Source organism: Notamacropus eugenii, chromosome 4 (assembly GCF_028372415.1).
Source record: "Notamacropus eugenii isolate mMacEug1 chromosome 4, mMacEug1.pri_v2, whole genome shotgun sequence".
Lineage (NCBI taxonomy): Eukaryota > Metazoa > Chordata > Mammalia > Diprotodontia > Macropodidae > Notamacropus > Notamacropus eugenii.
This window is the reverse complement of record NC_092875.1, coordinates 126,939,470-126,952,521: the sequence shown is the minus strand read 5'-3', so window position 1 is coordinate 126,952,521 and position 13,052 is coordinate 126,939,470. Positions and strand designations below refer to the sequence as shown.

General features: G+C 38.9%; 1 protein-coding gene across 13 annotated transcripts in view; it reads right to left on the bottom strand.

The window, feature by feature from the left end:
• Positions 1-13,052, bottom strand: part of SAMD12 (sterile alpha motif domain containing 12) — a 513,637-nt gene that overhangs the window by 482,581 nt on the left and 18,004 nt on the right. For 5 of the 13 annotated variants that reach the window (XM_072603227.1, XM_072603221.1, XM_072603223.1 and 2 more), the window contains exon 2: positions 4,429-4,547. The exons of the other annotated variants lie outside the window; for them this stretch is intronic. In XM_072603227.1, the coding sequence (XP_072459328.1) occupies positions 4,429-4,453 (25 nt within the window). In that variant the 5' untranslated portion in view covers positions 4,454-4,547. The remainder of the gene's footprint in view (positions 1-4,428; positions 4,548-13,052) is intronic. 13 annotated transcript variants of the gene reach the window in all.

Below are 13,052 nucleotides of genomic sequence, written 5' to 3'. Positions count from 1 at the left end.
AAGCAGTGTAGGAAGGAAAGCACTAACATTTGAGAGGGATAAGAAAAAGCTTTAGATATAAAGAAAAAGAGAGGGCCAGTTTGGCTGGATCTCCAAGTTAAAGAGGGGAAGAAACATCCATTAAGACTGGAAAGATATGTTGGGCAAAGGACCTTCCCTTTGTTAATTATTTCCTACTTATCCTGCCTCCTCATTAGATGATAAGATCTTTGAGGGTGAGGCCTGTCTTTTCCCTCTTTTTTGTATCCTCAGCATTTAGCATAGTGCTTAGTACATAGTAGGTGCTTAATAAAGGTTTATTGATTATTTAATGAGCTATATTTGTCTTAGAGGCAACAGGAAGCCCTTGGATTTGACTGGATAGAGGAGTGACATGGTCAAATCTGAATTACTTTGTTATCAGTGTGGCTGGGATGGACAGAAGTGATGAGAGATTTGTGGGAGTGAGATAAATTAGAACAGCTATAACAATCAAGGCAACACAATAAGGGCCTGAACAAAGACGGTAGCAATGTGTATAAAAATGAGTCTTAAGAGATGCTGTGAAGGTAGAAGCTGAAAGATCTGGCAAAATGATGACATGGGAAAAATGAAAGAGTAAGAAGTTTCAGGATAATGCCATTGATATGAACCTGGGAGATGGAAAGCAGGGGGCATCTTCAACAGAAATAGGGAAATTTGTAAGAGAAAAAGATTTGGAAGGAAAGAGAAACATATTGAACGGGGATGTCACTAAGACATCCAGGCTGATAATTGTTTGCTGTTGTTGTTTAATCACTTTCCGTCATGTCTGACTCTTCATGACTGCTTTTGGGGTTTTCTCGGCAGAGATACTGGAATGTTTTGCTACTTCCTTCTCCAGTTCATTTTACACAAAAAGAACTGAGACAGTTAAGTGATTGCCCAGGCCACAGAGCTAGTAAACGTCTGAGGCTGGATTTGAATTCATGAAGACAGGTCTTCCAGATTACAAGCCCAGTGCTCTATCCACTGTGCCACATAGCTGACAGGTTGATATATCCAACAACAACCTGTATGATGAGGTATTGAAGCTCAAGGGAGAGATAGAGGTTAGATATAAAGAACTTGTAGTCATGATGATCATTAACTTTTGGAACCTGATAAGACTACCAAGAAAGATTGTAGAAGAAGAAAAGAAGGCCTAGCAGAACTTTGGGAAAATCCAGTTATGGGGCATGATGTAGATGAAAAGTCAACAATGGAGGCTGAGAAGGGACTGGGAGAAGCTAGAAGAGAATAATGTCATGAAAATCCAAAAAAGAGAGAGTATAAGGAGGACAGAGTAGTCTACACTGTTAAAAGCAAGAGACAGAGGTCAAGAAGGATGAGGACTCAGAAAAGAAAAACCATCATCAAATCTGCAAGTTGAGAGATCATAGGCAACTTTAAAGAGATAGCCACTTCAGTCGAAAGATGACATCAGATATAGCAGAAAAAGGGGAAATATAACTTGAGGAGACTGAAGGGACCAGTAGATGAAAAGGGTTGAAAATTAGAGAGGAAAGGATGATAAAAGATGCAATCTGTGTGAAAAATGGGAGGAGACAGGATCAAATACATACATAAAAGAGTTAGCCTTGGGAAGAAGAAAGATACCCTTTTTTTCAGAGACTCTGGGAAAAGGAAAAGAGAGTGGGAGATGATGTTGATTGGAGAAGTGTTCACATCAGTTTCATTTTTTTTCAGGAAAGTAAGGTCCTCAGCTATAAGAAAAGGGTAAAGAGGAAGTGTGGGAGGCTTAAAGAGAGAAGAGAAGGTTTGGAATTACTTCTGTGAGGAGTCAGATAGGGAATCAATTAAGGAAAAAAATAAAATTGCTGCCTTGAGGCAGTAAATGCCCATTTGGTTTTGGATAATATGAATTGGTAACATACCCAGTCAGCAGAATTTCAAGACTCCTTCCAGCTGCATTTAGCAGCTTTTGAGTAGGAGTCTAGGAGGCAGATGGTGGGAATAATCTAGGGTTGATGTTTGGCAAGAGATGAGTGACAGTAAGACAAGGGTACAAAGAATTCAAGAACAGAGGAGAATATAGAGCTGAACTATTATTATAACTATTGGGTTAAGATTGGAGAGGGTAATAGAGATTAGAAAGTGAAGGCCAAGAACATGTAATGGAAAGGCAGCACCAGCAACTAGGTGAATCAACAAAGCCCTTTTAAAGGAGGTGGTAATTGAACTGAACCTTAGGGGGAATTAGAAGTTGCAAAAGGTGGAGGTAAGAACTGAGTGTCTTCCAGGCATCGGGGATAGATAGCCTGTGCCAAGACAAGGAAATGTGAGATGTCTATTACGGGAAAAAGCAAGTAGATCAGTTTCTGTGAAACAGAAAGAATGACGAGAAGTAACTTGAAATCAGTACAAAGATAAGTTGAAACCAGACTGGGCTTCAAACGGCTTAAAATGTCCCAAAGAGCAGATTGTATCCTATCTTAGAGATAAGAGGGAGATGGTGAATTTGCATGGTCAGGACTGCTTTAGGAATACCAATTTGGTGACTCTGTATGGAAGTCAGTTTAGGGAGAGAAAATGCAGAGAAAAGAATTAGAAGTTGTTGCCATGATGATGAGAATCTGAATAGGGATAGTGATTGTGTGACTGGAAAGAAGGGAATGGATGCAAGAGATGTTGTGGAGGTAGAATTGAGGAGACTTGATAACTCAGTGGATATGGGAGATGAATGAGATTAAGAATTAAAAATGACTCTTGAGCTCCAAACCCAGGTCCTTCAGTCCTTATGAACTTATTAGGTATCAGCTATGTGCTGGGATGATGGTGCCCTAAACAGAAATATACAAATTAGGAGGTTAGTTAAGTTTAGGTGGGAAAGAAACTTAGTACTATTTTGACATGTCATAATTAATTTGACTGTGGGTATTTGATCAGAGATGTCTAGTAAGAAGTTGGGGGGATTCTCCTTCAGGTGAGAAATGAATGCCGTTTATCAAGATTTGAGTTTCATCCATATCAATGGTATCAAAATCAAACCGAAATAGAGACTACTAATTCATATATACAGATCCCTTTAGGCTACATATTGACAGTTTTAAAATGTAATGTTTTCTATGTTTTATTGTACATTGATTTATTTAGTTAAATATTTCCCATTTATATTTTAATAAGATTCTAGTCACATTCAGGAGTGTTGCAGGATGCATGTGGCCCATAGGACACATATTTGACACCTCTGATCTATAGAAAGGGTTCTTAACCTGGAGTCCACTGATCCTTTAGATAGATTTCAGGGGATTTTTGAATTTTAAAAAAAATTTTATAATTATTTTAATATAATTGATTTCCTTTGTATTCCTATGTATTTTATGCATTTAAAAACATTATTTAGAGAAAGGGTCCATAGTCTTCATCAGTAAGCCAAAGTGGTTCATGAAAGGATCAATGGTTCAAAAAATGTTAAGAACCTGTAATATACACAGAGATGGTTAAAAATCCAGGGGAGTTATTGAGGTCATGAAGAGAGAAAACATAGATAGAAGAGAAAAAGTCCTATGACAGAGTTCTGGTGTACATCTGGGGCTTAATATAAATGATAAGCCTGAAAAAGAGACTGAGAACTCAGAAAGATGAGAGGAAAACCAAGAGTGAATAGTGTCACCAAAAAAACCCATAGATAAGAGAGTATACAGGAGAATGAGATGGTCAACAGTGTCAAATGATTCAAAAAAAGTCTAGAAGAAGAAATGAGAAAAGATAATTGATTTAGTAATTAAGAGATAACTACTGATCTTAGAAGGAGCAAGTTCAGTCACATGATGAAGATAAAAGTCAGACTTACAGGGAAATGAGAAGTAAGGAGCTGGTTAGAAAGTAGAAGCAATAGGTGTACACAGATTGTTTTTCTCTAGAGTTTGCCTGAGAAAGGAAAAAGGGATATAAGATGGTACACTGAGGGGACTGTAGATTAAAGTGACCATTTTTAAAGGATGGGCTACATCTGACCATGTTTGTAGAAAGAGATGGGTGTTGATTCTCTGAAGAGACAGGATGGAATGGGATAAAAGGTTTGAAAAGAAGGGTTATTTTTGACAAGGAGAAAGACAAACTCTTTCTTTGAGACTGAAATAAAGAATCAATGGGGCTGATGGTGATGTTGAGGTATGGGGCTGTTGAAAGAGGAGGGTCACAATGGATGATCGTCCAGTTTCCTCTTGAACACATCCATTGTTGGAGAATTTCTATCACAGTGAGCTCACTTCATTTTTACAGCACAAATTGTTAGAAAGTTCATCCTCATATTGTTCTTCCCCTTTATAGCTGTTATTCGTTGGGCCTACGTTTGCTCTCCTTGACCAAACAGAATTAAATCTAATCTCTTTTCTCCATGTAATTCTTCAAATATTAGAAAACAGTAAAAAAATTCCTCCAAACTTCACCCACTCCAAGTCTTACCTTTCCAAAGATTCCATTTTCCCATTTCTTTCAACTATTCTTTATATGGCAAAGGTTCTAATACCCCCACTATTCTGGTTATACTCCTCTGGTTTCACTCCAGGCTGTCAAAGTCCTTCCTAAAACATGCAATCCAAAAATGAAATTTAATCAATATCTGATTGTGCAAGGCTTTAAGTTTTCTAGGGTATAACACTACAAGAGAAAGTGTTAGCAGGTCTAGGGGAATACTGCAATCTCAGAATGGATTATTTTTCAAAGAAAATCTGCTGTCTAGCTATATTTTCCTGGATTTTCTTCAGGGTCCTTCATATAGAGTCACTGACTCACTTCCCCCTCCCTAAGAGTGGGAGCCTGCAGTGGATGGGGACTGGTTTTGATAGAATTTGTCACTGATGATCCTTGTACCATCTGCAGCCTAGGTGGTCTGACAGATGGCTCACCCAGAAAGATCAGTTATGCCCTCAATGTCAGTGTCCCCATCACCACCATGATAAGAAGTCAGAAGAAAGGTGCAGATCTGAGTATGGGGGAAAGGAATAGGAGGGAGACAGCAGTGGGTGAGCCATCAAGCCATTTCTCCTCTCCATGTTACACAGATGTAGCCAGCAGAAAAGAGCAGATGGAGATGTCAGTATAAAAGGGTAAACAAGAATATACTCTTAAATTAGGCCCTTTAATGCAGTAAATGGGTCCAAAGTTTCAAGGCACATAGGTGTGTTTCCTATCAACCCCATCCAAAATGCTCACTGCAGGTTAACAGATGGCTAGTGACATTTCATTACTATCTCCTTGACCCAATTAGAATAACTGATATTTCTAATTATGAGTTGCAATATGAAGATCTCAAAAATTAATAAGATGACTGCACAAGAGTTTAGTAATTCATGACCATCTTCTCTAAATTTGCATGTATAAACACAAATTAGAGGGTTAAAGTGGGAGAATCATTCAGTGCTCAAAGAGACCTTAGAGGTCATCAAATACAAAGCACCCATTTTACAGACGAGGCAACTGAGACTCAGAGAAATAAAATGACATAAAGTTATAGAACTAGCTACCTACATGGAGCAGAGCCAAAATTTGAACCCAGAACCTCTGACTCTGAAGCCAGTCCTTCTCTTCTACTGTACCATATTGAGACCAACACTTTAATCTCATACCTGCTTACATAAGAAAACTGTCTATTATATAGCATAATCAGGAAGAGTAGTACTCTGGCAACCAGAATAATTATTTAAGTGAGAATCTGATGGGCTACCAAATTCCCAAAACTAAATAAAATATACAATACTACAACTAAATTATGTGGTTTTAAAGAGTAATTCATAGCCATTTTATCTTATAGTCATCATGATGAAACATCAGTTCTCTTCTGCAGATTTTCAAAATGTCTACTTAACCAACTAGCGATAAATGGGATGTTTGCTGTACAGTGCTCTGTATCACTCTACAAGGCATAGCTTTAAACAAAGCAGAACCCAGAGTCCTTGTTTCCTGTAATTGCAAAGCCCAGCTACATTGTAGTCATTGAGGGTTCCAGGCATTCTAAACAGTTATTGCCAGTTCCCCAGATTCATTTGCAATCACCTCAGAAGATAAGCATTATATTCAGAAGCAACATAGGAGCAAGAACTGTGGGAAGTAACCATAAGAATGAATCAAGAATCAGGACACCTAAGATCTAATCCCAGCTCTACCATTAACTAGGTCTGTGATTTGTGACAACGTGTGACTTTTGTGTCTCCATGTGTGTAAAGTACTTTGTAAACCTTACAGTGATGTATAATGCTACCTATTTTTCAAAGGAGAGAATTCCCCACCTAGCTCTGTTTCTGACTCTTGGGACTTGGTTATCATTTTTCATCTGGCTTTTCATTCTGGAACTTTCTCCAGCACTTAGCATCTCCATACCCTCTAGCCTTCTCATTCTGAAATATGCCTTTGTCCTTGGAATTATACCTTGGAAGAGGAGGGCAGCTAGATGGTGCAGTGGATAGAGCATCAGTGCAGGAGTCAGGAGGACCTGAGTTCAAATCTCACCTCAGGCACTTGACACTCACTAGCTGTGTGACTTTGAGCAAGTCACTTAACCCCAATTGCCTCATCCTGGGTCATCTCCAGTCATCCTGATGAATATCTGGTCACTAGATTCAGATGGCTCTGGAGGAGAAGTGAGGCTGGTGACCTGCACAGCCCTCTCTCACTCAAAACAAAGTCATGTCATTATTTTTCTGACAGCATGGTCTTCTTCGGCAACGAAGGATGAACACACACATACCTTGGAATAACCCTCTTTCCTCTGGGCCTTCTCACTCTAGACCTACCTCCATCCCTCAGGCCTTCTCAATCTGGAACATCACTCCACCCTTTTTGTACCTTTCTCCCATAGAAGAGTTCCTCCTCAGGCCTCCTTTGGGGAAATGGTCCAAACAGGACATTCTCCTTCTTTATATCCCCTGTGTTTAGCTCAGAGCCTGGCATATATTAAGCACTTAATTAATGCTTATTGCTTGCTTTCCTACCTGACTCATCTCACAAAGTTGTTGTGAGGATCGATTAAGGACAGAATACTCTAGGAAAAAAAGAAGAAAAAAATACCTAAGAAGGAGAATAGCTTAGGAAAAATTCTCCCCACAAACAAAACTGTCACATGCCCTGTGAACTAATCCAATCTTTGTGGAAAGAAACTTAGAATTCTACTAAGAAAGTGATTACAGAATATCCATATGCTATGATCCAGGCATCTTACTGCTGTACCCATACTCCAAATTGGTCAAAAACACAGAGGTCTCATATACATCAAAATATTCATACCAGGAATTTTTGTAGTAGTACATAACTGGAAATAAAAGAGAGGCCCAATTATTGGGGAAAGGCTAAACCAATTATGGTACATAGGTATATAATGTAACATTACTAAGCTATGAAAATGGATGAACATGAGGAATTCAGAAAAGATGGAAAGACTTATATGAAGTAACTAAAGTAAGCAGAATCATGAAAACAATGTAATACAATGAGTATAACAATGTAAATGGATAAAACAAGGAAAAGAACATCTAAATACTCTGTAATTACAATGACCAAGGATGGGTCAAAAAAGTCAAGATAAGTCAACAAGTGTTGATTGTTAAGTGCCTACGATGTGACAGGCACAATATGAAGAAATGTAGCTCCATCCTTTCTTCAGGGAATAGGAGATTATAAATATGAAATGTTGTCTATATTGTCATACCAAGTTAATATATCAGTTTTGCTTTTTTCCTACAATTTCATTTTAATTGTTTGTTACAAGGGATGTAAATAAAGACAAAATAATATACATATATATGTATATATGTAAATTCCCACTCTAATTCCCTGGGAGTCTTGTTGTCATACAGAGAAGCATATGGTAAAACAATTCATAATAAAATATGAGTAACAAATAACAGATTAATATCCTATCTTCATATGAGTGCTTACCCTTTTGAGGAAAAAGAATAAAGAAAAAGAAATGCCTTAGCCCAAGGTAATGAATCCCTAATAGGAGAATTTCAGATACTGTGGCAGGTTAATAAGGGAGATATTTTGGATGCTGTGTGGGAGTGAGGAGGGAAAAAGATTCCTGGAACTTCTCAGATCACACCAGGTAGACAACCCCTCCTCCTCCTCCTGTCTTGCCTATCACCACCGCCTTAAGTAGCCAAGCCTAAAAAGCTATGCTATTCTTCCTTCCTTCTCCACCCCATCAACTCCCAACCCAACCCCAGGTTTACATATGGGCCTCATAGACAAGAATCTCCAGCAACCTGCATAAGTCAACCCTATCAAAAGAAAGATATCAAGAAGCATCTTGGCCCACCTCCTCTGGCTATTAGAAAATATAATAGTTGAGAGATCAAAAGAACAGCTGCTTCTTCAAAAGAAACACATGCACATAGAGACATACAAACACCAAACCATGACCTGCTCCTTTCAATCTTAAAATGAAGAAACAAATGCTTGTAGACATGCAGGAGAAATAATGTTAAAGCACTAGTTTAAAAACAGATCATGCTTGGCAACTATTCCAGATATACTCTGGAGGGCAGGATGTATCATAGCAAAATCTGAGTTCAGAGGACATAGGATTGAATCTTTGATCTCAAATCTAGTTTAGAAATAAATATAGTACTCCGTGGAACATAAAAACACTTTAAGAGACAGCTAACATAAGTGCATTGTAGGAGGCCCTTCTTTAATGAGATAGCTAATCATTTTTTTCCGAACCTAGTCAATGTAGTCAACAATACATTTTATCTATGTGATGTTGGGCAACTCACTTAATCTCTCTGGGTCTCTCTCCTCATCCACAAAATGAGAGGGGTTGCATTAGATGATCATTAAAGACCCTTCTATAATTATTTTGAAATAACTTTCTTAAATTCCAAACAGAACTCTCGGACTCATTTTCCTTTCTTCCTATCCTCCAGTACAGGGAGAGAGACAACCACTGGGGAAAGAAGTTCTTTTTATCTTCCCTAAAGCTTTGAGACCATCAGATGGTGAAGTATGATGGAGAGAGTGCACTATTGGCATGGCCCAAGCCAAGTGGGGCACTAGCTTCCAATAAACATCCTGGCAGCTCATGGATAGTGATCTCTAAGGTAAGCCTTCAAAACATACTGGTAGATTTGGGGACCTTTGCCCTAAACAAACCAGTAAGCCATACTGTAGATGGACTCATTTACTAAAGAACAGTGCTCAATTCACAGATTCTGTCCTGGCCCTTTCAAATCCCGTGTTTACCTCTGCTCTTCTCAGATTCAAAATGTAATGCTCAAATGACAACAGTGGCCTTTATTAAAGTATCAGAGTAGTCGCCTGCTTTTGTGAGCAGTGTCCATATTAAACTGAACTGACATAAATTGAGAGGTTAATAAGGGAAGTTCTAATTGAAAGAGCTAATTCACAGCAACATTAGTTCCCCAAGTGCTGAACAAACCCTGAAGGCAGCTAAGGTCCAATGCCTCCTGAGTACATTTCAAATCTCCTAATCTACAGTGGAAGTTAAGATCAGCCAACATTAAGTAGATTCTGCCAGGTGTGACATAAACAAAAGTTGGATCATCTATGAATGAAATAATGAGAAGATTGTTTTACATAATGTTTAGAATCTATAACAGCCTATACAGCAATTTTCTCATTTGAACTTCACAACAGTTCAACTGGTATTATCACCATTTTCCAGACCAAGAAACAATGGCAGAAAAGTGATAGACCAAAGGAAACAGAGTTAATAAGAGCAAGAGCTTGGACTTGAATCTAAGTCCTCTCACTTCAAATACAATATTCTTTCCATTACACCACACTAGCAAAGCACTATGGTGGCAATCTGTTATTTCAAATCCTGTTCTTTCTTTTCTGAAATCTTTCTTAAATTCGCTTCACACACTCTGTTCCGCAGCCATACAGACTGCAGGCTTTTACTGTGTCATAACTAAATTACTACCATTTCTTCCAAGGTGCTGTCTCAGTCAGCGTCAAATCATCTTTTTCCAATCCAACTAGACAAATTTTTAATTTAGCAAGCACCCAATATATGCCAGGCTCTGTGTTAGGCTTTGGTAATAGAAACAAAACTGTCCCTCTTCCCTCAAGGTACTTTTTACTCTCCTTGTCCCGTTTGACCTTCAATGATGAAAAAGGACTTAAACTCAGAAGGACCTTAGAAGCTACCAGTGAGAAAATTTCCTGTTACTTAGTATAGGAAGTTCAAATTCTTTTACTTGTTAAGGCCTTCTACTTTAGCCAGATCCATCAGATTTGGGTTGTAGATTAATTAAACATTTATTCAGCCCCTATGATATGCCAGCCACCATCCCAAGCACTTTATAAATATTACCTCATTTGATCCTCACAAGAGCTCTGCAAAGTAAATGCTATTATTATCCCCATTTTATACATGAGGAAACTAAGCAAACAGGGACTTGCCCAGGGTCACAGAGCTACAAGGTATCCGAGCCCACTTTTGAACTCTGGTCTTCCTAAATCCAGGCCCAGAGCTCTATCCACTGCTCCACCTAGCTGCCTTATTACTGTCCCCAGAACATGCTTCTTCACATCTCTAATTCCTTATTTCTATTTTGACTTCTGCCTGAAATACCTTTACTCTCTCTTCCCCATCAAACCAATCTTTTAAGTGTCAACTCAAGTCTTATCTCTTCCATGAAGGCTTCCTTGACTTCTCTCTCATATTTTTTCTTATTACATAATATGATTAACTCAATATCAGTAACACATTTATTTAGCACTTTATAGTCTCATAAGTGCCTTCTTTAAAACAACTCTGTGAAGTACTGTAATGGTAATTTAAATGGGAAGATCTTTCCTATTCATTAATAGGCCTTTGTGACCTGCTTGGGTCACATGGAAGACTGAGTTCATGAGTCTAAGTCACATGGAATAGGCAGGGGTGGGACAGGAAGGGTGGGGAAGGAAGAGGAGGAGCTAGAGCAGAGCTGAGAGAAGTTAGTCATGAGAGCAATCAGAGCTAGGAAGGAGACAGACAGCTGGTTAGCCTGAGTGAGAGCTTGTTTATGATTTGTTTAATGGAGCTGGTTTGTGGGAAGCCTAGCAGGGGTAGGCTTGGGGCTGGTGTTGTTCTCTTCACTGTTATTGTGTATAGATTTTTATTACTATGATGGATTTCGCTTTCTGGTGTCTGAATCAATGTTTGGTTCTGTCTTCCATGTGGAGAGTCTGTTGAATTTCTCAATTCAGAATTTTGCCAGCATATACATGGCCGCCATAGGTGCTGTGATCATATTGGTGCTACAAGTATTAAAAGTATTAAGCCCATTATGCAACTGCGAAAACTGACGGCCAAAAAAGGTTCAGTGACTTTATTCAAGACACATAGCTAAAAACTGTCAAGGAGGGGATTTAAACTTTCCTAGGTCCTGCCTTTCCTAGGTCCACCCTACAACATAGCTGGATGTGCTAATAAGCAGCAGCAGAACCAAATGTGGGCCTATAGGCTGGTATTTAAGGTAAAAATCCTAAGACTAGAAAGATGATATTAAAATATATACAAAGAAGGGGAAAAAACACAGGGAACTGATTAAAAAATGATGTTAACTGGCTGAAACTTGAACTGAAACTAAATAAAGAGATTTTTACTTAGCCATGATCCAAGCCAAAATTCTCAAAAAAAAAAAAACCAAAAACCAAAACCCAGTAAACCAGGACCAAACCTATATATTTTATAAGACAAACTAGGAGATAAACAAAAAGGCTGTTTGGGGTGGTGAAGAGCACTGGAGAGGAGGGGTCAGAAGACAGGGGTCTGTCTACCACAAGCTAAAAGGATGACCTTGGACAGATCCCATCTTGGACAGATCCCTGTTCCAAGGAGGGGTCAGGTCATTCTAATACAGGTTATGAGTCACGGCATAAGAACTCAGAGGTTACTGGCCAGTGGGAACATGGGTCTTGGAATGGATGGCACCCAAGCAATAGCAATGTTTTAAGTGGAAGCCAATGATAGGATTGCCCACTGAAGAGTTCAACAGGACCAATGCCATAATCTAAAGAAGAAATTAAGTCAAAATCAGGGACAGCAAGCAGAAAGAAGATGCATAAATTCAGGTTTGATACCTGGTGAGCTATATGGTATCAGATTAGAGCGGGAAAATTCCAATCTGTCCCACTTAACATACTTAAGAGGTATGTAAGTTTAAGCAAAAGATGCATACAGCCTGGACCCAGCCTCCAGCTTCTCCTGAATTCGCTTGTGCTGGAGAAAAGTCACCCTTATTAATTTCCATAGCAACTGTACCTGGTGGCAAATACCACTCAGCTTTCATAGAATAACAAATCATACTGTATTTCTACACTAAGGAAAGTGAACATATATGTACCAAGTGGCCTAGCATCTAAACTCTTGAAGGAAAAGTTAGATGAGTTACAAGAGAAAAGAATAAAAGTACAGTGGGTCGGGGTAAGGAACCTGAAGCTTCCGGGCTACATGTGGCCCTCTAGGTCCTCAAGTATGACCCTTTGACTGAATCTAAACTCCACATTACAAATCCCATATGAAGTTTAGATTCAGTCAAGGGGCCATACCTGAGAACCTAGAAGGCCACAAGTGGCCTTGAGGCCACAGATTCTCCACCCCTGTCCTAGGTTTTTAATCTGGATGACTGGAAGAACTGTAGTATATTATACAAAAGTAGGGGAATCAGGAGGAGATGTGGGTTTCAGGGAAAAGACAATGAGTTCTTTTAATGACTCCAAGCTTCTGCCTGCCTGAAACAAGCTTCTTCCTGCCTTCTTAATACCAATATTTTCCCAGTGATTCTTCTTGACTATGAGTCACGGAATATCATAGCCTCCAGAGAAGCGACATTATGGGTTATCTAAAGAGCAACAGAGATGTGTGTGGTAAGTGTGAGCAGCCGAAACACATTATAAATGAGGAGAAGGACAGGAGAAATGGCATAAACAATATTATCAGAAAGCTATAAGACCAAAAGGAAAATGTACCAGCCAAGTAGCAAGATTGCCTACTTCCTCCAACAGTTCACATGACAGCAAGAGATGGAAAGTATAGCAGATTTATGAGAGGATTTGTAGTAGAGTAACATGAAATGAGCAGA